The sequence below is a fragment of the Helianthus annuus genome, chromosome 2, assembly GCF_002127325.2.
Source record: "Helianthus annuus cultivar XRQ/B chromosome 2, HanXRQr2.0-SUNRISE, whole genome shotgun sequence".
Lineage (NCBI taxonomy): Eukaryota > Viridiplantae > Streptophyta > Magnoliopsida > Asterales > Asteraceae > Helianthus > Helianthus annuus.
The window spans coordinates 135,576,233-135,602,802 of NC_035434.2; the positions used below are offsets into that span (position 1 = coordinate 135,576,233).

The 26,570-nt window shown below is 33.6% G+C and overlaps 2 protein-coding genes across 2 annotated transcripts in view; both read left to right on the forward strand.

The window, feature by feature from the left end:
• The first annotated feature begins 6,871 nt into the window (after positions 1-6,871).
• On the forward strand, positions 6,872-9,543 carry LOC110883022 (replication protein A 70 kDa DNA-binding subunit A-like). Its single transcript, XM_022130888.1, has 11 exons — positions 6,872-7,024; positions 7,128-7,395; positions 7,510-7,609; positions 7,704-7,831; positions 7,956-8,040; positions 8,113-8,212; positions 8,313-8,521; positions 8,617-8,737; positions 8,834-9,028; positions 9,164-9,232; positions 9,325-9,543. Exons 1-11 carry the CDS (start codon positions 6,872-6,874, stop codon positions 9,541-9,543), a joined length of 1,647 nt encoding a protein of 548 aa, XP_021986580.1.
• Positions 9,544-17,621: 8,078 nt separating this feature from the next.
• Positions 17,622-26,570, forward strand: part of LOC110883025 — a 32,962-nt gene continuing 24,013 nt past the window's right edge. Inside the window, exons 1-3 of the mRNA XM_035982249.1 lie at positions 17,622-17,691; positions 18,239-18,478; positions 18,583-18,834. Of these exons, the coding sequence (XP_035838142.1) occupies positions 17,622-17,691; positions 18,239-18,478; positions 18,583-18,834 (562 nt within the window). The remainder of the gene's footprint in view (positions 17,692-18,238; positions 18,479-18,582; positions 18,835-26,570) is intronic.

Consider the following 26,570-nt stretch of genomic DNA (forward strand, 5'->3'; position numbering starts at 1 on the left):
GGTCGGTAGGGCGGAGCTTTTAAGGCCAATGGAGTGTATTCGTTTCTGCCAATGTTTCGGTTAGTAGTGTAACTTTTCTGACTTTTCTTTCGAATTTTTAAAATTATATAGGTTCCTACGCCAGTTATTTTGCCTAAAAATTCACTGCCCCTACCAGGTTTTTTGTCCAAAAAATTTATACATATTTTTGTATTGAGTTAAAAAAACGTTAAGAATGAGGCTATTAGTAATTTTTTATAATTGTTTTTAAACTTGAGTCGAGTTTAAATAAAGTTTGAAACTAGTCATCTATATACATAAAATAAAAGAAACTAAATAAGGACAGGTGTCTCTATATGAGGACGTGTTTCTTGTGGTTTTCCCGCTTAATGCTCGTCAACCTATCTATTAACTATACTTAAACAAAACTAACTTATATCCCTTGCCATGAACTTAGGTTTGACAATGTAATATCACCCTCATTCATGTGTTTTGAGCAACAAAATCATTTATAGTCTACTAGGTTATCACCCGCGAACTTCGCGGGTAGAAAAATTTACTTTATATTAATCGAGTTATGTCATTAAATAAAATAAAAATACATGTTTTCAAACGTAATTTTTTTATAATTGTTTTGAATTGAAAGTTGTAGTCAATGGGTTGCGAGTAAGGTCAGAAACTTCGGGCAAGAACCGAAGGCAGAAACTTGCCTCTCTGAACGACCCATGAAACAAAAAAAAACTTTTATTTTTTATAATAAAATATACACATGAAGTTGTTCGAACCTGCAAAACAAACTCATTTAATTAAATTTAGAAGTTAATTAAAAGTTTAAATTAGAAAATATAAACAACAAAAACTTTATTCATTAAAATATACACATGGAGTTGTTAACCTGAGCTTCACCAACATCTCTGCATCATCGACACCGCAGAGTACATCCAAAATCATTTAACATCCTAAACCTGTAACAACCACCCAGATAAGAGACTTAATCTTCCAAGTACCTCGAATGGTTTGTCGGATCGTTCAAAATCCAGTATGTGTAACGCAACTTCACAACTCTATGAAACAATCGGCTCTGGATCTTTGGAGAATTCCTCAAATAGAGATATACATTGGTCATCTACAAAAATGGTTTATTAAGGTCAGAAACATCAAGTTTTTCATAAAAGTGTCCCGAGTCAACCTAACACAGCCGTTTTGACCCTAAAAACCATGTTTGACTACCTACCCAATATAGTTCATTTTCCACAAAATATTATTAAAAAGTATAGTAGATTTTAGAAGCATGGTTACCTTATATTTTTGGTTTTAAAAATGTGGCAACTCTCTCTCTATCCTCTTTTCTCTGTGTTAAATTATTCTTTTTTTCCTTTTCCTTTCAGTTTTTCGTTCAGAATATAATTCAGATTATAACAACCTCTCATTTTTTATACTTAAATGTGAATCTAATTGTTCAAACTTATTTGTCTACAATCAACAAAATCTCATATAACCAGCAATTTCATGCACAATCAAAGGTGTCACAATCAAACACAAACATAATTCAATCTACACATTTCTCAAAACACAATCTCTAACATCACTAACCTGTAGCAATAATTCAAAACCCTAACTAATGTGTTGTGCACTCACTAATATCTGCTACACATGTCTCACTTATTCATCTTCACAACTTCAAACACATCTTATCTAACACCTTATGCCAATCAACAAAATCTCGTATATACATAAACCTTGAATATTACTCAAACACATCTTATTTAATGAATCAAAATAAAAACACATAAACCTTGAATATTACTCAATTTATGACTACTATCCCATAAAACAAAACTTTGTCAACAAATTATACTAACTTATGCAATGGTAAACCATAAAAATAACAAATTAATTTAGATGATTAGCCTTGCAGAAAACCCAAATCGGGAAAGTTTACCAGAATCGTTAATGAAAAAAATCAGACTCAGATTAGGTTACTCAAGCGGATATTAATCACGAAAAAAATCAGACTCAGATTGCCATTACTTCAAAATTTAAATTTAAATAATGATTGACTTCAAAATTTAAAATTTAAAATATGAAAATCAAATCACTAATATCCAATCCCGTAAATCAAGCAAACTTATTAGGAAAGTCTAACCTTTCAAATTTAAATTCAATTTACAGTTTCGAAATTTAAAATCAAACACATTAATGGCAAACTTTCAAATCTAATAAGTTCTGTTCAAATTTATTTGTCTACAATCAACAAAATCTCATATAACCAGCAATTTCATGCACAATCAAAGGTGTCACAATCAAACACAGACATAATTCAATCTACACATTTCTCATAACACAATCTCTAACATCACTAACCTGTAGCAATAATTCAAAACCCTAACTAATGTGTTGTGCACTCACTAATATCTGCTACACATGTCTCACTTATTCATCTTCACAACTTCAAACACATCTTATCTAATACCTTATGCCAATCAACAAAATCTCATACATCAATCAGCAATACAATGCACAATCAAAGACCTCACAATCAATTTCAAACATCAATCAATATACAAAATTTCTCAAGGCACAAATTTTAATATCACTAACCTAATGCGCTACTACTCAATAATGTGTCGGTGCCATGAAAAAACATCATAACCTTAACTAATGTGTTAACTTACCAAGGCTTAAGGCTGTATATTTTCCCAATGTTGTTTGTCCGACGCATCGTCACAAATCTAACAACCGAGTCAATCAAATTATTAGTTAAAACCCAATAAACAAAGTATACTAATATCCAATCCCGTAAATCAAGCAAACTTATTAGGAAAGACTAACTTTTCAAATTTAAATTCAACTTACAGATTCGAAATTTAAAATCAAACACATTAATGGCAAACTTTCAAATTTAAATTTAACATAATAATTGACTTCGAAATTGAAAATTTAAAATCAAACACAATAATGGTTTATTTCAAAATTTAAATATAGGTTCCTACGCCAATTATTTTGCCTAAAAATTCACTGCCCCTACCAGGTTTTTTGTCCAAAAAATTTATACATATTTTTATATTGAGTTAAAAAAACGTGAAGAATGAGGCTATTAGTAATTTTTTATAATTGTTTTTAAACTTGAGTCGAGTTTAAATAAAGTTTGAAACTAGTCTATCTATATACATAAAATAAAAGAAACTAAATAAGGACAGGTGTCTCTATATGAGGACGTGTTTCTTGTAGTTTTCCCGCTTAATGCTCGTCAACCTATCTATTAACTATACTTAAACAAAACTAACTTATATCGCTTGCCATAAACTTAGGTTTGACAATACCCTCATTCATGTGTTTTGAGGAACAAAATCATTTATAGTCTATTCTTCTTCTCAATCACAAATTACCTTCCATAGTTAAATTTAAATAACTTATCGATTTTAGATTCATACCAAAAATAGAAACATTATTTATGGTATAAAAAATTAATTCCTTTTGTTAATGTTACCATTTACCATATTTTTATTCTTCATAACTTATTCACAATTCATAATAAATAAATAAATAACATACGTATAGAAAAATCGATTGGTCGATTTTAATCTTCGAAATATATATCTTCTAATGAACAACAAGATATGTGTAATGTTATCGATTTATGATACACATGTTAACGAATAATGTTATCGATTCTGCATTATCAGTCGTGTATTCTATTTTTTTGGATAGTTTTTACTTTTTTAGATGCAAAGCGGTTTTGAGAGACGACGGTAGACTACGATAAAAGTGTGTACAAAATGCCCGATTGGTGAAAGTCAAACACGAAGAATTAATTTTGGTGGAGATATGTTATTTAAATAATTTCGTTGTATAGATAGTGGATGTATTAATATTAAATTAAATTAACATGGAAAAATAAGAATTTGGATTTGAAGTTCGAGGGCAGGTTAAATGAGTGACCTAGAGTTAACATGGGGTAGAGGTGGACAAATCGGAGTTTTTTTATTTTTGCATACTCGGTTCCGGGTATGACCGGGTTCTTCAAATTCGGGTATTGACAAGACCCGGGTCGACAGTCCGGGTTTTATACATAAAATGCATACCCTTTGTACCCGTGTTCGGGTAGGATGGGGTGAACTAAACTTCTTGAGTTGGGCCATTTGGTTGGAACATTGGGCATTGGGCTGCCAAGTGAAAACAAAAACACAAGGAACAAAAGTGAAAGTTGTCATGAGCTTCTTGAGTTGGGCCATTTGGATTCGGTTGAAACATTCGAAGGACGGACTCGAAAGTTGGTGTTGGGGTTTAGTTCCTATTTTCACCTACTGTTTCGTATTTGGTTCAATTAAAATTAGTCATCATGTCTGGCTAAATCAATTTAATTCCGACATTTGGGTTTTGTTTTCTTTGTTGTAATTCGTAAATGTATCTGAAACATTCATGATATCCAATTTTTGAAGGGGTAACATTGTAGAATAGTAACCAAATTTAAAAAGTGTTTCAATTAGGTTACTCAAGTTTCAAAAGTGTTTTAATCAGGTCACTCAACATTCATTTTTCATTAAAACTAAGGCGTTTGGTTCGCGGAATGATTTGGAATTGGAATTTGTATAGGAATTAGAATTTGAAGGAATTGGATTTGGAATTTAAACATTCAAATTGGAATTGGAAATTGTTGGAATTGGAATCTCAATTCCATTTTTGTTGTGTTTGGCTGTCAAATGAATTGGAATCCATCACCCCGACACCCACAACCACTAGTTCGGGTCGAAACGGTAGGGGACGAAACGGTTCGCGTCGAAACGGTACGGGTCGAAACCGTTCGCGTCGAAGCGTTACGGGTCGAAAATGTTCACGTCGAAACGGTACGGGTCGAAACAGTTCGCGTCGAAACGGTACGGGTTGAAACGGTGCGCGTTGAAACGGTCGAAGATTCCAATAAATTTACTTTAATTCCTTCACATATAGGAATGATTTTGAATTCCTTTAGTTATAGGAATTTGAAGGAATTCATGCCTAATTCCAATTCCAATTCCATTGTCAACCAAACACATGAAGATTGGAATTGAGATTTCAATTCCATCAAATTCTGTGAACCAAACATCTTAAGAGATGGAATTCAAATTCCAATTCCCTTAAATTCCATTGAAATCCTGCGAACCAAACGCCCCCAAAGGTTTTTTCATCCATTTCATAGGTAACTGTGGTGATGTTGATTTTTGTTTCTTTTTTCCCTTTTATTTGATGCTAACGTCGAGTGATGATGTGGATTATAACTCTTTTTTTTTGTAATTTTTAATGTAATTAAAGTGTTTTTATTTTTAATAAATCTAATTTCATATATTAAAATAATTCGACCCCAACATCTTATGCTCCATTTTTTTCTTGGAACCTGGAAAAAATGACATGACTCGATTTGAATGTTAAGTTATCTAATTGGGACAAAAACGATACGAGTGACCTAATTAGAATACTTTTAAAATTTGGTTACTATTTTGTGACATTTTCCCTATAAATAGCTTGTTTGTGTGTTTCTTGATCTTACATATCTTATCTATATATATAATAAATAAATTAGATGTGGGACACGTGTCCTTACATCGTGCAACCAATTGGATGTTTGGGCGGGAAACAATAGGGAAGTATTACATTTTCGCATTCGGATCCCGTGTCGGGTATCTGTATTATATTTGATGACCCGAGTATATAAAGAATGAAACAAAAACCCTAACTCAATGAAACCTATCAATTCTCCAATCTAGATCGGCAGCTTTCAGTATTTTCTACTCGATCTCACACAATCTTATCTTCTATTCGTTGATTCATGATCATCCTATATGATTCAAGGTTTGTATTCTTTATATTTGCATTCACTTATGATTTCTCCTATTTTTATTTCACATATCCTATATCAGGTATTCAGCTTCCATTGTTATGTTTAATGTATCTAGGGTTTACATCCGTTGATTCTTGATCATCGTAACTGATTCAAGGTTTGTATGTTTTGTATTTGCATTCACTTATGATTTCTCCTATTCTTATTTCACATATCCTAAACCAGATATTCACCACTCATTGTTCTTTTTAATGTATTTAGGTTTTACATCCGTTGATTGAGTCCGATGTTTTTTGGATTTTGTTGAAGCCTATGTTTTATTTATTTAAAAATCACAAAGTATGGTGTTGTTTATCCCCCAAGTATGGTGTTGTATCAGTCAAACCTGTTAACTGTCTTATTAGTATAGATTTGTGTATTACTTCGTATACCATAACTTTCTTTTTATGTGAAGGTAAATTATATGGTTCATCATTTACATCTGTTCGTTAAACCCTAGATAGTATCAGAGGTGTTTTTGAATACTAATAAGACAGTACCCAAAAGCAATTCTACAATTTGTTATTTTCAATTTTTGCAGTCCGCTGTTACTTTTTATGTGTTCCCAATTCCTGGTATTATCAAAGTTTGATACACTTTTTAATGTATTAGATTCTAAATGATACTAAATTTTGATTTATAATAGATGTAATGTAATTTGCTATGTAATTATAATTTTTATGTGTTCCCAATTCCTGATATTATAAAAGTTTGATACACTTTTTAATGTATTAGATTCTAAATGATACTAAATTTTGATTTATAATAGATGTAATGTAAGTTGCTATGTAATTATAATATAGATTGTAAATCTCATATTAATGGCATTCTTATTTAAAAATTTCCAAACGTAAAAAACAAGGAAATTGAATCTTCCAAATTTAAAATGTAACCGACACTCATTTCTGTAAATAAACTTGATTGACGGTCTTTTTGAAACTTCCAAAATTAATTAACAATCATTCCAAAACATGTACGTTATGTAGTATATAAATTAGTTTACGGATTTAACACTTATAATTTTATACCACTTCAATGGAGAACAATAAGATTACTATGTTCCGGTCACTCGATGCTCACTTAACTAACTACACCATCAAGGCCAAGATCATATCATTGTGGCATAAAAAAATGAATGGTGATGATAAGCAAATATATCGAGTTGATATGTTGTTGACGGATGAGGAGGTTACATTTTTTGGTTTTTTAATGAAACTTCCTAATAATTTCTTATACATTATTGGTTATGCATGTTGATGAACTTAAATACATTATGTATCATTGATTTCAGGGTTCATTTATTCAATGTAGCTGTTTGAACAAACTTTTCAAACGGTTCCTCAAGCATTTGGTTGTTGATGACTGTTTATTGATTCACAAACCATCACTTGCAAAAGATACTACAAAGATAAAGGTTACGGGAAAAGATCAGAAGCTATCTTTGTATCCATTCAGTTCTGTTCTGAAAATAGAGAATTGGTCTGGGCCTCGCTACTATTTTCGTTTCACTGATTTTAAATCTGTGTTGACCAAAAAAGTTCCAGCTAATACTCCTATAGGTATGGATTATTCACCAGTTTTATATAACTGTTTTCTATCTTTATCGAAAATATGTTAATACTTTTTAAATAAGTGAAACGTCTATTACACTAATACATTGTTATGTTTTGTAGATTTTGTTGGTTACGTGGTTGTGTCTTATCCTATTGAGGATGTGGATAAAAAGGATGGCACTAAAGCCAAACGAATGAACCTAACTCTCAAAGATCTCCAGTAGTCACTTTAAATACGTTATATATATATAGATATATATAGATTTCATATTTTATAAGTTTGGATTTATAAATTTAAAATATTTATTGTACAGTGATACCAAGATTAGTCTTACATTATGGGAAAACTATGCAATCGAGATGTCCGATTACATGAATGGTATAAACCGCGAAGATCATGTGGTTCTTCTTGTGCATTTTGGCACGGTAAACATCTATCAAGGTACTCAATTCAAATATATTTAATGAATAAACATAATATTATTCAGCTATTTTATTTTCTTATATATATATAGATTTAATAAATCTGCTATGTATGTTTTTGCAAATTGTATAACATTATACAGAAAAAATTGGCCTTACCAATATGTTTGAAGCAAGTCGTCTATTCATTAATTCTGATATTGATGAGATAAGAGAGTTCAAAGACAGGTATTTCTGTGTAATTCTCCAATTAAAGTTAAACTGATTTTTTTTTTCAAAAAAATATTACTCCTCTTATAGGTATGTGGAGAAGGAGTTTTCTCAATCGTTAACAAGTAAGCAATCATGTTCTCAAGTGATATCCAATGTCGAAGATCAGTTTCTTAATGCTGGTGACTTTGTGTTCAATGCTTTCATTTCTTCCATTGATAAGATACATTTCTTACATATAATATTTTTTTGTTAATTATCGCTTATATTCTAATAATTTATAATAATAGGAGAAGAAGGTTGTCATTGTTGGTACTGTTATTGCAATATCAAATCATAAGCCTTGGTACTATTTAGCATGCAATCATTGTAAGAAACAAATTGAAGAGAGATCTCAGCTGGTTGAAAAAGAGGACGGCAGCTTCCACGTTTTAGATCAGAATATCATTGAGTGTACAAACGGTGATTGCGAGGCTGTTGACATTACCCCTATTCATCGGTATAATATATATTTTTTATTTAATTGTTATTGTATTCAACCATAACATATAATCTAATTGCATGTTTGGCTATATATTTATTGCTACCTAATAGATACAAGATACCGCTAAGGGTTCAGGATTCGACAGGGACTGTGTCTTGTACGTTGTTTGATTATGAAGCTATTAAGCTTTTTAAGAAAACCGCCAAACAACTCCTGGATGTTTATACAAAGGTACACCTTTTAACTAATTATCCTCAATTTTATTAGGTTTGTAATTATAATGTATTCAATTCATATATCTGATACAAAGTGCATTGTTTTAAATAGGTTGACAGTTCCACAGAAGGAGCCTTTCAAACACTTCCAACTGAGTTTGATACGCTGATCAACAGAAAGTTTGCTTTTCAAACCAAAGTTTCCAGTTATAACATTGCTAACCAGTCGGAAAACTATGGAATTTCTATGTTATCTTCTGATGACGACATACTCTCAGCGCTAGAGAAGAAATGGAAAATTAATGAGGTAATTTAGTAGTACCCAAAAAATATCTCTAATGTAAACATCTTATTATAACACCGATCACCCTCCCCGCGGGTGCCCCCATCACCCTTATCCATAATATACAACTTTGTTTATATATATATTTTTTTGGTGTAGTTTGATCAGTCTGAGTCAAATGTTCAATCATTGTCTGATTCGGTCGGTAATGTCAAATTCATATCAAAGGTAACATTTAAATTTTGCACAGTGTAACTTTACTTAATACAACAATAACCATCCAAAATAAATTTGAGAGTTATTCTTTTATTTCTTTGCAGGAATCACATTCTGTAATTGGTGACAATGTTATACCAGAACATGTTGATGTTACCGATCATGGTCAGTCAAAGTTGGAAAACATCAAACGTAACCTTCAAGAAGTTTATGATGTTGATGCTGTTGACAGCTCTTCTACTAAACGTCCGAACATTCCTGGGAATGTTGAAATAAAAGATGTTATCAAGTTTGACCTCATCACCCCAAAGTTAGAGAAATGAAGGAATCTGCCCATGGTCTCGATATGAATTTCCCTTTTACATATTTTTAAGACTTATGTGTTGGAATAAGGCATTATATGCTATTGATCATTCTTTGGAATTGATTTTGAATATTTTTGGAATTAACTAAGGTTTTTTATATTGGCATTTGGTTTTCCTTGTGCTGAATCTTGTATTAAAAAGTGTTTTTATTAGTCAAACATTTTAGACTATTATTTATCATCGCCAGTCCAAAATATATTCACTCATATTGTATCAGTTCCTAAATTAACTTTAAAACTAAACAACATACCTAATAAAACATAAGTATGCTATTGAGGATTTGGTTTGGCATTATAATGAATATTTATGTTTCTTGACGGTTTTTATAATGTGATTTCTCTTATATTTTTTGTATCTTTGGTTATTATTCTTATGTATCAGTCATACCTGTTAACTGTCTTATTAGTATTGATTTGTGTATTATTTCGTATACCATAACTTTCTTTTTATGTGAAGGTAATATTATATGGTTCATCATTTACATCTGTTCGTTAAAAAATGTAGTATCAGAGGTGTTTTGAATATCACCTTATATTCATATTTTCGTGTTGATTAACATTAAGTAACCTCAATCAGTTAAATTTTTGTTGATTCACTGAGACTTTTTAAGAATCACTACTTGAATACCATTTCACATATTCATAAAAGTATAGTGTTTGTTTAAACGAATTTTTTTATGTTTGTATTTGTTGTCTAAAGTTATTTCACTAATACATAATTATCATAAAGTAAGAAATAATGCATAACCAATTTCGTGTGGGTCACAAGGAAGTTGCGCCATTATGAGAACACTATTTTTGCCTTCAATATAATTCTGATAAACTAATTTTTAAAAACAAATCGATAAATCTTACTAGAAACTGACCCCGTCTCCCAACTTGATAGAGTTATATATAAGGTCTGATGTGTCATGTTATGAGGCCTTGGATAATGAGATGGCATCACCATAGGGTTCTTGATATTGGTTATCCCTACAAAAACTTACACCTTTTTATCTCATCCATGAGAATGGCAAGAAACCCGACCCGCCCATTCAAGTGACCGGACCATATATAATAGATATTTTATTCACAATAAACACAAAATCTCACTTGTTTATCTTTCTTCAACACGAAAACCAAGGGATCCTTTGATCTTCAACAAGTTCATCAACCTACATCAAAATCTTCTTCGGTAATCTCATACTTTTTCATAGCTAATATGTTTTTGGTGTATTTTTTTCATGTTATTTACTTTAAATGTTTGATTCCATCTCCGATTCTGTATCTATATATTCAATCGTATACCAGGATCTTATGTTTGTCTTGATCTATTATTTCTGGTTTAACCGGGAACAGAAACCATACTCGAAATTATTTGTTCTTTAGGGTACTAATCTATGTCTTCAATCTTATACAAGGATTTTGTTTCTATATCTTCAATCTTATACTTGGATATTATGTTTTTCTTGATGTTTTATCTCTGATTAAACCGGAAACCGAAACAATACTCGATATTGTTTATTCTTTAGTGTAATAATCTATGTCTTCAATCTTGTACAAGGATATTTTGTTTATATTGTTATTATACAGTGGTCGAAACTATTGGGTTTGACATAAACTAATTTTAAGATTTGATGTTTTTATTAATGGATTTTGTTTTGATTAGGTTTACTGTTAATGTTTAGATTTGGTGATTTTATCTAAATATTTTTTATTTTATTAATGTTTTTTTTATATTCTTTGAAGATCCTGTTTGAAATATTAAAATTTTACTATTATGTTTTGATTGTTTAAATATAAATCTAATGGTGTCAAACCCAGGCATACTTAGGAAGCTGAAATGGTTTATGGATTTGCTGCTCGTGTCCATAACAACGACAGAAAATCGTTGGTTAGTTTTAATCTTATAAAATTTTGGACCAGAATAATTTATTTTTTAATAAATGGTCGTTGATTATTCATCTTATAATTAACATTAACATTACATACTGTGTTTCTTTATAGAAACTTCCGGCATTATATGGCGACTGGATTAAAACATTCAACTACCCGGATAAGAATGTTGTCATCCGCACTGTCGATGGGAGGATTTTTAAAGTAAAAATTATTAAGATTGCAGGCGACTACTTTCTTTATAACGGGTGGCTTGATATGGTCACTTCTTTGAAGTTACCATCATATGCCTGGGTGGTTTTCCAATTTGAAGAAGCTTTATCTTCATTTCGTCTCATCTACTTTTATCAAGACATATCTCTTGCGCCGTCTGAGTATTTCTACTACCAACCTGGAAATCCTTGGGACCGTGATAATTGCATGGTACTTATCCCATTTTAACTTCTATCTGTTTAAAATTTTGAATTGACTATTTATTTTGAACATCTGAACTTATATATGTTTGCATATCACGTGTAGTATGTGAGTAGGTTGTTTGTTCATCACAAGATGCTTGATACTTGTCCGTTATATCCTGTGGTGGTACGTTCGTCTGGTAATCGTAAATGGTTCGTCCGTATGGATATTTTTGACAATGACATCTATATTACAACTGGTTGGAGTCGAATCAAGAAGGAGATGTCTATTACTGATCATCATTTGGTCGTTTTTGAAATGGTTGATTTGAGGACCTATGAGATGAGTGTTTTCTGTTGCAAACCTACCCTATTAACTCTACCACCAGAACTTTGTGCTATCAAAAAAGAACCTACAAATGAGGTGATTGATGTTTCTGATGATGATTTGCCTAATCCCATTCCGGTAGTTGGTGTCGAAGAAAATACGGATGATGAAGTACCGGTTGTATTTCGCGTGGACAATCATTATGTAAGTTTTTGAAATTTACATATTCATACTGCTAATGCATGTGTTGTTTTGTATTCATTATAATTCGATGACCCCATAATAACCACTTTAAATATTTAATTATTTTATTGGTATTCGTAGCGACTAAAAAAGAAGTGGGCACAATTGCACGGTTTGGATCGTAAGAGGGATTTGATTATTAAGGACTCTGCTGGTTTGACTTGGGACGTGTCCATTGGTGTCGAGCACTCTGAAGGATATCCGCACTATAACGTGACTGGTATGAAGGATTTTGTTCGAGACAAACAGTTGGTCAGAGGTTCCGAGTTTCATATGGTTTATGTCAAAAGTAAAGGTATGTTGATTTACCGTTGACGTGGTGAAGGTAGATCGGATGTGTTGGTGGTTAAAAACAGTATAATGATCTTTGCGTTTAGTGGTTAGTACAATAGCTGTTTTTGTTGGTCTGCTACTTTAGATTCAGTAACGACATATTAACTTAGTAACTTTTGCATGTTATGTACATGTTTTAGTATCTTCGCTTACCAACTTTCTCGATCATGTTTTGTAAATCTGTTAACGTTACTAATTTGGAATGTTTCAATCATGATCGTATGAATGATAACTGTTTTATAATTGCTAGGTTGTTAAACTTAGTATCATATTGTAAATATTGTAATATTCTAATTGATTATCTATCAATCAACAACTAATGTTTTAAACTTATAAGACATCCAATCTTTTCTAAAGTCTACAATGATTTCCGAGTAAATTTAGCTTGCTATATTTTTGATGGCCTTTTTTTAAAATTAATGTTAATATACATTTAACTAGGTTATAACCCGTGGTACCCACGGGTCGCTCTATCTTTAAGGACAAATAAGAAAAGTAATAGAAAAGTAATAACAATATAAGAAAATTCAAAAGATCATAATTATTCTTAATGCTGAAACAACTTATTAATACTAAATAGGTGAGACAACGGTCTCTTCAAACGATGCTACATTGTATATTCCCTGAAATTTCTCTGCGTCTCGTAAGTATTGAGAGTCCTTCATTCCAATTTGTATATCGATAATACCACCCCGGTCGATGTTAACAGTCCAAGTGTCACATTTGTTCTCAGCTAATTTGTAACGCCATGAATCAACTGAATAAAATAACTTTCCGCTTCTAAACGACGACACTTCTGACCAAATTTCATCTTCAAATTTATATAGCTTCACGATTGTTTTAGGGGTCTCTACAACAATAAACATATGAAGTGTGTTGCGGATGTTGAGAAAACTCCTCTGGCGACCAAAAAGATTAGTAGATTGGGGTATCGAAACCTTATAAAAAGTTTCAGATTCGACATCAAAAGCAATGGTATAACTTTTAGCAGGCGTCCAATAGTGTGGAGATGGAAAATATAAAACATTATTGCATAAAGTTCCGAAAGACCACCAATATAAAGTTGAAGCGTAATCCGCTCCTTTCAAGAAAGTTAAAGTTTTCCATTCACATGTGTTCCGAGAATACACACGCGGTATAACATCATCCTTACGACGTTGGAGAAGTAATATTTTTAGATCGTTAGATGAATCCATATAAATCCCAACTGCATCTTCCCTTAAATCAAAAAAATTTTTAGGTTTCTTATCACACAAATTCGAAAATTGGTTAGTTGTTGGATTCCAAAGAATCAATTCGTTCGGACGCCACTGAATGCACATCAGTAAAATACCATACTGAGAAGCAAGAATGATTAGATTGGAAAGATGTGTGTCAACGGGGAAGGAAATACTCTTCCCTGAAGAAATGTCTAACTTTCCTCCAATCAAGTTATGAATATCAATTGATGAGTTGGTAAACATGATAACCTTACGATAAGGGTTATTAGCCATACGGCGATAGTGTATAATCGCAAACAAATGTGACGACAGTTCATAACGCCATTGTTTAGAAACCATTCTTAATCGAGCAACATACTTTGTTGGTAGCCTTGATAGGATTTCGTTAGCAAACATTTCAAATTCAAGACGTTGCATCCTACAAAAAAAATCATAAAAAACTTTTGATGAGAATTATGTAATGCAATTTTGGAAGTAAGCAATAAAGTTGGATGAATCATGTACAAAACATATAATAATCCAAAATTGAATCGTATGAAGATCAATGGCAACTTAATCATCAAAACCTAAATAAACATGAAAACAAAGCACAAATTCAGAGTTAGTGTAAAGTACCTGTTATCTAAACACAAATAATCTAACCAATTTCGCTCTTCTTTATTTATAATTGCAATGTAAGGTAAAGCTCTATAATTCCTTAAATAACTAATAAATTTAAAGACAAAATAATTTCCATTCATATATTTAAAAATCTCGGATACCCCATTCAAGGTATACATTTAAAAATTAATGTTAATATACATTTAATTAAATGACGAATTCAAGGTATACATTTAAAATTAATGTTAATATACATTTAATATATATTTTTAAAGTCTATTATTTTGAGCTCACTATATTTACGTTTTTATTGTAAATATCATTACAAAGTTTAATTTTATAATATAGATTTTTCCTTATTTTCCAAAATTAAATTTATGCTCAATAACTGCCAAATTTAATTATAATTTAAAAGTTATTGTGCTCATTTTTGAAAAGTTTTAAATTTCGGTAAATTAGTTTTGTTATTGATTGAAAATAATTATGATCAAGCTAATCAATTTGTCAACAATTATGACAACTTCCAAACATATTTTTCAATAATTTCCAAACATATTCTTAACTTATTAAAGATTTATAATAAACATAATAATTAAGGTCTCATCTCACATATGCCTATCATATATCTATCCCAATTATATCGCCTACATATTTGTTAATATCGTGTAATCAATGATATATATATCATTCTTTTTATAATTCTTTTTTCATATAAATTAACAACAATATTTCCCTTCAATACATATCAAGTTCTTTACTGTTTTTGTGTTTCTTCAATAAGGTATTATCGAAATATCTTTTTTAATACCTACTCTCTTTTGATGTATGATAAAGAAGTAATTTAGTTTGGTTATTATATGTGTATATTTTTTCTAGGTTTGCTTGTATCATGGAGAATATCCCATTCGATTTGGTGCTCATGGAAATTTTTTTTAGGCTCCCTCTCAAATCAGTTGGTCGGTTCAGAACTGTATGTAAAGATTGGTATGAAGCACTAAGAAGTTTTGAATTTCTGATGAAGCATTGCACCCGCGTTAATAATAGATTGGTAATATATTTTTGTCGTATAATAAATCGAATGAATTTAAATTCATATTTATATTTAACACTGCTTATAGTAATTGTCACACTATTTTCGATATTTGTAACAGGAAGAACTTCTTGAACAAGGCATTCATCCTGATCCGTATCTCATCTGATAATATGAGGGGGCCGTAATTTGTATGGAATTGTGTTCTGGGGTTTTTGAATAAATATCTGTTTTTTATATTTATGGATAATATCGCACTTATTTCTTTCGTTTAAGTTTGCACAATGTTCGGTGTTTTATGTTTTCATTATCTTAATACAATGTCATGAATTTCTTATATCGAAATTTTTTTCAGATATGTTCTAAATTTTTTATCAGAAAGTAAAAAATAATGCATATCAATTTTTGTGTGGGTCAAAAGGAAGTTGGGCCATTATGAAAACACTATTTTTGCCTTTATAACATTTATAAATAATCAATCATAGCCCAACGTATGTAAATAGACCCATTTGATCCAATAAAAAAAATAAACAAATTCACCAACCAAATTAATTTACTCATTATGTAAACTTAATTTTGTAAACTTCATGCACTATAAATTTTACATAATTTTTGTATTATTTTATTAAAAATATATAAAATCACTATATAAATAGATTTTCAATCGACTTTTATTTTTCTAAAATATTTGTTAAATTTTATTGCATTATTCCGTACTACCATTAACAGATTAACAGAATATACGTTTGACGTTATGTGTATGGAAAGACTATTAGTATGGATTATTTATATATTACGTATTTTATAATTTTATAATATGAAAGATAAATATGTTGATGTTTTCGGTACTTGGTCAAACTACCCTATGAGTTATATATAGATAATTGGCACACTGTATGGAAAGAATGGAAAACCTTATTTAATTTAAAAATTGACATCTATTATTTTATAGTAATTGTAAATCACCTATATTTAATTACGTAACTTATATGATTTTTAATTCTTTTAATTTACTTCCTTATATACTAATGTATTCTAATTATTAGTTATGCTACCTACTTTCTATAAATAAATTCATATTGTTAATAAAAGTAATAATCACTTATTATATTCACTTGTAGTTACTTGAATTCCTTGTCAAAGCATCGAACATTATCTTTCTTACGTGTTTAGCTATCCTTTCTCTTTTATTCGTTGTCATACCAAAGATTCTACATAACCTCATTTCTCAGGTATCTGCAAAACTCTTATTATGTTATATGTTCATGTTTTAAACAATGTTAAATTATGATATCCGATGCGCGTAATATTGTTCTTTTTAGTTGAATGCAATACAGATTCCTGATCATCACCTTACATCATCCAATCATTCCATATTAGCAAAACACACAGTTACGGAAGTACTACTAACATGTTCATATGCAAATTTATGCATATCACAGAATAACCATAACCTTACTGCATGACACTAAACCAATTGACTCACCTATTACCTTCTTCTTCTCAATTTTATTAGGTTCGATCCACATTTCTTAACTCAGCTACTGTTTTCAAGTAACAAACGTGAAGTAAAGAATGTAATCATACTTCAGACGATTTGTAGACATAAATTTAGCCCTTTTAACAATTGCGTAACCGACCTATTTAACATTTTTTTTTATATTTTGATTTTGTTAACCATCATTTTCCCATCCAAATTTTTTATCTTCAATGAATGAAGCTTTTTTGCGTAACAAATAGAAAAGGTACCACCTGCATTAACATCATTATAGACATTATGTATCTACTAATTACTTTCAATAAATAGATGGTAATAATTATTGATATTGTTTTATGTGAACATATTGTGGTGATTCTTAAACAACGACTATATTATCGTTACCATATGGTTAATAGTATTATAATGTAAAAGGCGGTGCTTGTATTTCATAATGTTTAACATACGCTATTTCTTTATATCTTTTTATTATGAATTTAACATATTGTGTCTATTTTGACTTAAGAATACAGCAAATGGCAAGTAAGAGAAGATTTAAAAATACACCGTTGATTGATAATACTTTAGTTGGGGAATCATCTAACAGTAAGTTATTTTAATACAATTGATTTTGTTAACAATTACAATTACATGTATGCCATATGATATTAATCTATATATATATACTCATACGTTACAAACTGTTTGTATAGGTACGCTTCCAAGAACACCGTTGTCCAATATTTCCAATGGTAAATTTGACATATTACAAGTATTTATTTATTATTGGATCAATTTATATTTATTTATTGTACAATATAAATATATTTCTAATTTGTTTATTTTTTTAAACCACTAATCTAGGTATATCATTCACTCCTACACCTCAAACAGTTATTGGTATCTTTTATATTTCATTATTTTAAGTTATTTAATGATTGCATATCGTATGTTGTGCTTATAGATTTTTTATATACATAATTTCTTAGGTACAAATGATACAGTTTCATTAACTTACAACTCAAATGGTATGTCCTATCTTAATGTAACGTAATATGTGTTATCTCATTGAATACACTTCTTACGTAGTTATATTAGTTTGTTATACGAATAGGGTCTAATATATATAATATTATGAAATTGAATATTTCAGGATTACTTACTAAAGAAAGAAGAAAAATGCGCAAGCTTTATCTAGATAGCAAACGATCGAATTCAAAGAAACAAAGTACTGGTCCATTTAGTAGAGGATGCTCAAAAGTCGTTAATCGATCTCAGGTCATTGACAAAGAGAATTATAATCCAAATATTCCTTCATCATCTAATAATTTTCACACAGTGCGGAACTTGAAATATGTAACCACAACAGCATCATCAAGTACCATAACGACCGGTACGTTATCTCATCAATTTTTATTTCTCATTATAGTCTATATATTTTTATAGTCAATTTAATGTTAAATATATCTCACTAGCTATTATGTGTTTCTTGAATAGGTGGTCTTACTTTGAATAACCAATTGAACCCTTCTACAAGTTCTCGGTTTTCTATTGTTTCAAACATTGTTATACAAAACAGTAACTCCATTGGTCAATCTTCCTCAACGTTAACAAAGCTCAATTCAGGTAAACAAAAGCTTTTACCTAAGAAACGCCGTGTTGATCCTATTCCAATGTTAGATCTTACTTCTGATGATGAGAATGTAGACTTTGTTCCCATTCAAGACCCTTCTAAGGGTGTCTCGACAGGTTATAATAATTCTGATTATTAGTGTTAGGGCTGGATTTTTACTATAAGTGATCCTTATACGTGATCCTAACCAGTGATCCTTGTTTCTTTGGCAGGCAGTGATCCTCAGCCGGACTTCAGGATCAGGATCATGGGACGTTATGGTGATCCTTATACTAACGGTCACCTTCGCTTACTACAATATTATTTTGCAGGAACATCTAGCAGGATATGCTCTAGGCATCATGATCAAGGAACGCGTTTTCACAATTATGGCAAGAGCTAAATTGAAGATAGACGTTGTACCGGATATGGAAACTTGGCTTGATCTAAGGGCAGCAATTTAGGCTAGATTATCTTTATTTCTAAAGGGGTAATGAGCTGATAATTAGTCATTTTACCTAAAATAGGTCACCCACACATGTATAAGTACCACTCTTCCTCATTCGGAAGAACACACACGACATACGACACAACTCTCAAACACTTAGACACTCAGTGATCCTTGTACTCAGCTCATTACTATCCGAAGTTGTAATCATATTTTTGTTATATTGAAGTTGGTGATCGGTAGTTGCCATCACCCGAGGTTTTTTATGCCGGAGATCATTCATTGATCAAGGGCTTTTTCCTCGTATAAATCATTGTGTCTTTGCATCTTTTATCACAGAAGTGATCCTTTATTTTCATAATTAACCAAGCATCATACCCCGTTTACATAAAGTTTGGTTACATTATCCTTGTGTGATTTTTGACCAAAACAGTTTGGCGCCCACCGTGGGGCAATTGGTGCTTCATTCATAAGAAAATCTTTTGTTCGAAATCATTTCAGAGAGTTACATGGCTTCATCATTGAAGAACACGTCCACGGCGATGTCTGCGGTCACTTCATCACAGATCACCTTGCCTCCTCCACCGGCAGGATCTCAGAAAAATACTGAGAAGAGATCAACTCCCACTTCCTCTAAACCTCTATCTTCTTCTGCTATGAATTCTTCTATTCCCAGTACTAGTGATGTATTTGCTTTAATTTTGCAGATGAAGGATCGTATGCAGCGGCAAGATGAAACTAACGAAAGGATCCTCAGGGAAATTGGAGATCTCAAAAGACAAAAGAAAGCGGCAGAGGATCATTCTCCACTGATGCCCAAATCCTTGAGCTTTGATACTCCAATGATCACTTCCCAGCCATCAGGGATCCCGGACGTGCAAATTATAGGGGAGTCAAGAGGACCACATCTCAACTCGGCAGCAATGACTCAGACATCAGGCTCACATTTTCAGCCCGTAGGATCCTATCCTCAGTACATGGGATCCTTCAGGAATTCGGGAGCCTATCCGGAGACACAGCAGTTTCCAGGATCCTACTTTATTCCAGGATCATCCCAGGTTCAAGGATCCTCCTTTGTTCCAGGATCATCCCAGGTTCAAGGATCCTCCTTCGTTCCAGGATCATCCCAGGTTCAAGGATCCACCTTCGTTCCAGGATCATCCCAGATACCAGGATCCTTACAGATGCCAGGATCCCTAAAAAGTTTGCAAACAGGGAGTCTAGATGTCCATCAAGGGGACTTCATTCCAATGCAGACCATTGCTTCCACTGGTCCCTCGGTTGTTCCAGAATCCCAGCAATATGGATTCCCTAACTTGAACCCAATGGGAGGTAACACTTTAAATAATTATCCTACTACTAACCTTGGATTCATGCAGGATACAGGTACCAATCATGCTATGGCCAGGGAATTACAGAAACTAAAGGACATGATCTCAAGTGTTCCAGGGGTAGTCAAGCCTATCCCAGAGATTGCGGATGGAAGCCACAAGGTATCCCGTTTTGCACCACCAATTTGTGATGCAGAGGTACCCAAAAGGTTCCATATCCCTACCATGAAGCTATATGATGGCACAACGGATCCAGAGGAGCATATAGCACAATACAGGGAGAGGATGGAGATCAATCCTATCCCAGAAAAATTGAAGGAAGCATGCCTATGTAAAGGATTTGGATCCACTCTTACTGGATCAGCTCTTAAGTGGCTGCTAAGTCTTCCCCCTTACTCTATTACTTCATTTGCCAATTTAGTTAATTCAATAACCAATTCTCTTGTAGTAGAAAATTTGAAAAATTAACTAGTGATCTGTACAGGATAACTCAAAATCATAACGAATCATTAAGGGATTATATAACTAAATTTAGTAAAGAATCCTTGGACATTCCCAACTTGGATATGGCTACGGCTGTTGAAGCCTTCAAAATGGGACTGCTTAAGGATTCATTATTCTATGATGATCTTGTTATGACACCATGCAGGAATTTAGATGAAGTAAGAACTCGAGCACTCAGGTTTATCCGGTTAGAGGACGACAAGAGGATCCAGGAAAGACAAGTAGGATCCTCAAAACAAGATAAGCAAGGATCCTCCTTCAAAAGCAACAAGTTCAAATCCTACCATAGAAATGAGAACAAGAATGTGCATGCTGTTGACCAAGAAGAGGATGATGAAGAATATCCTCCAATCTCAGAATATTGTTTTTCCGTTGATAATCATGAACTAATCCTTGCAATGCAGAATCTAGGTGAAAAAGCTAGATGGCCCAGGAAGAATGACAAACCATCCGGGACTAAGGATAAATCCAAATGGTGTGCATACCATGAGGATTTCGGGCATCTAACTGAAGATTGCATAGCCTTAAGAAAAGAAATTGGATACCTGCTAAGCAAGGGGCATCTAAAAGAATTGTTGGGGAGGAAAAAGCAAAGGACCCAGGATCCTGAAAGGATCCCTGAAAAAGCTCCGGCACCTCCAGCAAACGCACAAGTGATTAACTTTATATCCGGAGGATCAGACATTTGTGGTACATCCTTTTCAGCGGCCAAAAGACATGCAAAAGAATCAAAAATGGATAATGGAGAAAGGCCTATTAGAACCTCAAGTGTCTCAGAAGGGAAGATGATAACATTTGATGAGGACGATCGCATTAACATTCAGGATCCTCACCATGATAGTTTAGTTATCACTCTCTTTATCTCTAACCATTTTGTCCGCAGGATCCTTATTGACGGAGGGAGCTCAGTGAACATTATCCAGCTTGATGTCTTGAAGAAGATGGGAATCCCAGAATCAGACATCACACCAAGATCCTCCGTGCTTGTAGGATTCAGTGGGGAAACAAAGAAAACTCTGGGGGACATCAAACTCCCAATCTACGTGGAAGGATTACATAATTATCAGAAATTTTGTGTTATTGACTGTTTATCTTGTTGCAACGTTATCCTTGGCAGGCCTTGGATACATGATATGAAAGCAGTCCCATCTACCTACCATCAATGTGTGAAGCTCCCTAGCCCATGGGGAATAATCAAGATCGATAGTGACCAGCAGGAGGCTAAGGATTGTTATACCTCATCTATGAAGCCAACCTCGAAGCCAAGGGAGCAATAGCAATTACAGTATCCTCCAAGGAATGTCTTGGAGGCAAGGGAACAAGATGTAGATGAAATCCTCTTGGATCCTAGTGATCCTGAATCAAAAATCTATATCGGATCAGGGATCCTTGGCGAGATGAAAGAAGACATGATATCCTTCCTCAAGAGAAGAAAATCTACCTTTGCTTGGAAACATGAAGATATGACAGGTATATCTAAGGATATTATTACTCACAAACTTGGCATTGACAGGTCTATCAAGCCAATCCATCAAAAAAGGAGGAAGTTTGCACCAGAAAGGAATGCCATTATCCAAGAAGAAGTAGAGAGACTACTTCGAGCAGGTATGATCAGAGAGGTAAAGTATCCAAAATGGTTAGCCAATGTGGTTGTTGTCCAAAAGAAAAACGGAAAGTGGAGGGTATGTGTCGATTTCACTGATTTGAATAAGGCATGTCCCAAGGATCCTTTCCCATTACCCCACATTGACTCTATGGTGGATGCAACAGCGGGGCATGAACTGTTAACTTTTATGGATGCATCATCTGGATTCCAACAAATCCAGATGGAACCATCTGACCAAGAGGATACAGCCTTTATGACCCCAACCGGTTTATATTGTTATATTGCCATGCCTTTTGGACTAAGAAATGCAGGTGCAACATATCAAAGGCTGGTAAATATGATGTTCAAAGATCAAATTGGAAAAACTATGGAGGTGTACATAGATGATATGGTGGTCAAGTCGAAGAAAGCTGAGGATCACCTAAGGGACTTGGAAGAAGCATTCGATATCCTTGATAGTTACAACATGAAACTTAATCCTTCAAAATGCCATTTTGGTGTTAAGGCAGGAAAGTTCTTAGGATACATGGTAACCCAGAGGGGCATTGAAGCAAGCCCGGAACAAATCAAAGCATTAATAAATATCAAATCTCCTGCCAATGCCAAGGATGTCCAAAGACTGACAGGTAGGATAGCAGCTTTGAACAGGTTCATATCGAAATCCTCAGAAAAATGTAAAGAATTCTACGATATCCTAAGGAAGAATAAGAAGTTTGAATGGACTGAGAAACATGAGAACGCTCTACAAGCCCTCAAAGAATATATGTCCTCAGCACCAGCACTAGCAAAACCGGAAAAAGGAGATGTGTTATCCTTGTACCTGGCGGTATCCTCAACCGCTGTAAGTGCAGTCCTTGTCAAGGATCATGAAGGTACACAATATCCTATCTACTATGTAAGTAAAAGTTTACTTGATGCCGAATCCAGGTACTCACACCTCGAAAAACTTATCCTTGCATTAATCATGGCATCCACTAAGTTAAGGCATTATTTTGAAACCCATACTATTGTCGTTAGAACTAATTTTCCAATTAAGAATGTCCTCAGGAAACCAGATATGTCAGGGAGAATGGCTAAGTGGGCAGTAAAGCTTAGTGCCCATGATATAAGATACGAACCAAGAACAGCTATTAAATCTCAAGCACTAGCTGACTTTGTGGCTGATTTCAGTAGTGATCTACAAATAGAAGCAGAACTGGAGGTCCAGCAGCTGGATGAAACCAAGGATCCTTGGATACTACACACTGACGGATCCTCAAATATCAAAGGCACAGGGCTAGGGATCCTACTAAAATCGCCACAGGGGGACATAATACCCCACTCCATAGCCTGTGAGTTCCAAGCAACTAATAATGAGGCTGAGTATGAAGCCTTAATTGCTGGCTTACAAATTGCTAAGGATATGGGGGTAAAGTATCTTAAAGTATATGTAGACTCATTATTGATCACTAATCACTTTAACGGATCCTATGCTGTTAAAGGTGAAAAACTAACCAAATATTTAGAGATAGTCAAAAAATTGGCACTCTCTTTTGTTTCTTTTAGCTTAACACAGGTACCAAGGGAGGATAACACGGAAGCTGATGCATTGGCCAACCTAGGATCATCCTTGAAGATTCCAAAAGATATAAGTATCCCTATCATCCATATCCTGGCTCCTGCTATTGAAAATCAGGTGGCCATGGAAATAGAAGAGGATACTGCAATGATCCCTAGTGAAGAAGCCCAGTCTTATTCAGGATCATGGATCTCACCAATCATGAGATACTTGCAACATGGGGAGATTCCAACGGGAGAAAATCCTAGAGCTTTCAGGATTAAGGTATCTCAATTTGCAATCTTAAATAATGTGCTATATAAACGATCCCTTGCAGGACCATATTTAAGATGTATTGAAGATCCTGAAATCGAAGAAGTGTTGAGAGACTTCCACGAAGGAGATTGTGGAAACCACACTGGGGGCAGGGCATTATTCTCAAGGATCCTTAGAACAGGATACTACTGGCCAACCATGAAAAGGGATGCTATAGAGTATGCTAAGAAATGTGATCCTTGCCAAAGACATAGCAATATCCTTCACCAACCAGCTGAATTACTACACCCCATACCATCCTCTTGGCCATTCATGAGATGGGGAATGGATATAGTTGGCAAGCTCCCTAAAGCACCTGGTGGAAAAGTATTTATGCTTGCCATGACTGACTATTTTTCCAAGTGGATAGAAGCTGAAGCCTTCGCTCAAGTCAGAGAAAAGGAAGTCATATCCTTCATTAAAAGAAACATTATAACTAGATTTGGCATTCCCTCTGAAATTGTATGTGATAATGGCTCCCAATTCATTGGAAGCAGAACCACTAACTTTTGTGACAGTTGGGGAATCAAGATGATCACATCAACACCAGTTCACCCACAAGCCAATGGTCAAGCAGAATCATCCAACAAGATCATCATCAACAATCTGAAGAAGAAGCTAGGATCCAAGAAAGGGAAATGGGCAGAAGAGTTACCTTATGTGCTATGGGCTGATAGGACAACTCCCAAGAATGCCACCGGTCAAACACCCTTCTCTTTAGTATTTGGGGCAGAAGCAGTGATCCCAACAGAGATGGTGATCCCAACTGCTAGAATAAGTGCTCGTGATCCTGAAGAAAATGCTACAATCCTAGCTCAGGATTTGGATACTATTGAGGAAAACAGGGATCTAGCTAGGATAAGGATGGCAAGCTACCAACAAAGGATGGCTGGTGCCTACAACAAGAATGTCAGGATAAGGAAGTTCCAAGTTGGAGATATGGTGTTGAGAAAAGCATTTCAAAATACTATCAATCCTGCTGACGGGAAGCTAGCACCAAAATGGGAAGGTCCCTACTTGATCGAAGCTGAAGCAGGAAAGGGGGCATATAGGTTGCTAACCATGGAAGGAAACTCGTTACCAAGAGCCTGGAATGCTGTTCACTTAAAGAAATATTTCATGTGAACATGATCCTTCATGCATGTGATCCTTACATTGAAGTATCCTTGAAGGATCCCGGAGATATCAGTGATCCTTACTCTGGTAATATGCTTATCCTAAAACTATTGCATTTTCTTACTTGTTGCCTAAGGATAAGGATCATGTATCCTTCATCCTCTACTCACAAACCATTTGAGTTATGATAGTTCAGATATCTTCAGCAAATCGTCAAAGATCTCCAAGAGCACCACAGATCCTTGGGTCCAACCCCAGTTATCCTTGGGATTATCCCCAGTTTCCGCCAGCAGCGCACGATGATCCTGGTATAGTTCACGTCTTTGGGACCAGTACCCACTTTCGGGGCTGACAACCTCATTGTACTGGCTATATTTAGGATCCTACGTATAATGGTGGACGCACCATACATCCGTTCCTAAGGTTTCTAACGTTTTCACGTTAGCTAAGGTTTTGACATTTTCATGTCACTAAGTTTGGATAGTTGCCAGAAAGGGCCATACTCCAGTTTACATACGATCCTTTGGGCTTGTCCCCAGTTATCCTTTGGGCTTGTCCCCAGTTATCCTATGGGCTTGTCCCCAGTGATCCTCTGGGATCATTCTCAGTTATACTTTGGGCATGTCCCCAGTTACTAATTTATCTTTTACATTGGCTTAGTCCCAAGTTATATCTCACTTTTCAGGTTTTGGAAGTCTAAACATATAAGGGTCCTTAATCCTTATTAACTATCAAAATCTTATCTATGATTGTCTTGATTGAAGGTTAGGATCCTAACGTGGATCCTCAGGTATGATCCTTGACTATTTTTGATTATACTCTTTATCCTAACCAACCCTTATACTTTGACAACCGAACCTATGATCCTTGAACTAAAACACTTTGAGAATTTTCAATATAAGGATATTTGATCCAGGATCATATCCTAAGTTTATTAAACACTTTGTCAACTCTTGTTATTTTAACAAATATAGCAATTAAGAAATAAGAGGATTATTGAAGGATAACAACACAAA

Bases quoted from the DNA above. Each gene is read 5' to 3' on its own strand.
- LOC110883022 (XM_022130888.1), top strand. From the start codon at position 6,872: ATGGAGAACAATAAGATTACTATGTTCCGGTCACTCGATGCTCACTTA. The intron at 7,025-7,127 runs GTTACATTTTTT...CATTGATTTCAG, and splicing joins TGTTGTTGACGGATGAGGAG to GGTTCATTTATTCAATGTAG. The intron at 8,213-8,312 runs GTGTTCAATGCT...TTATAATAATAG, and splicing joins TTCTTAATGCTGGTGACTTT to GAGAAGAAGGTTGTCATTGT.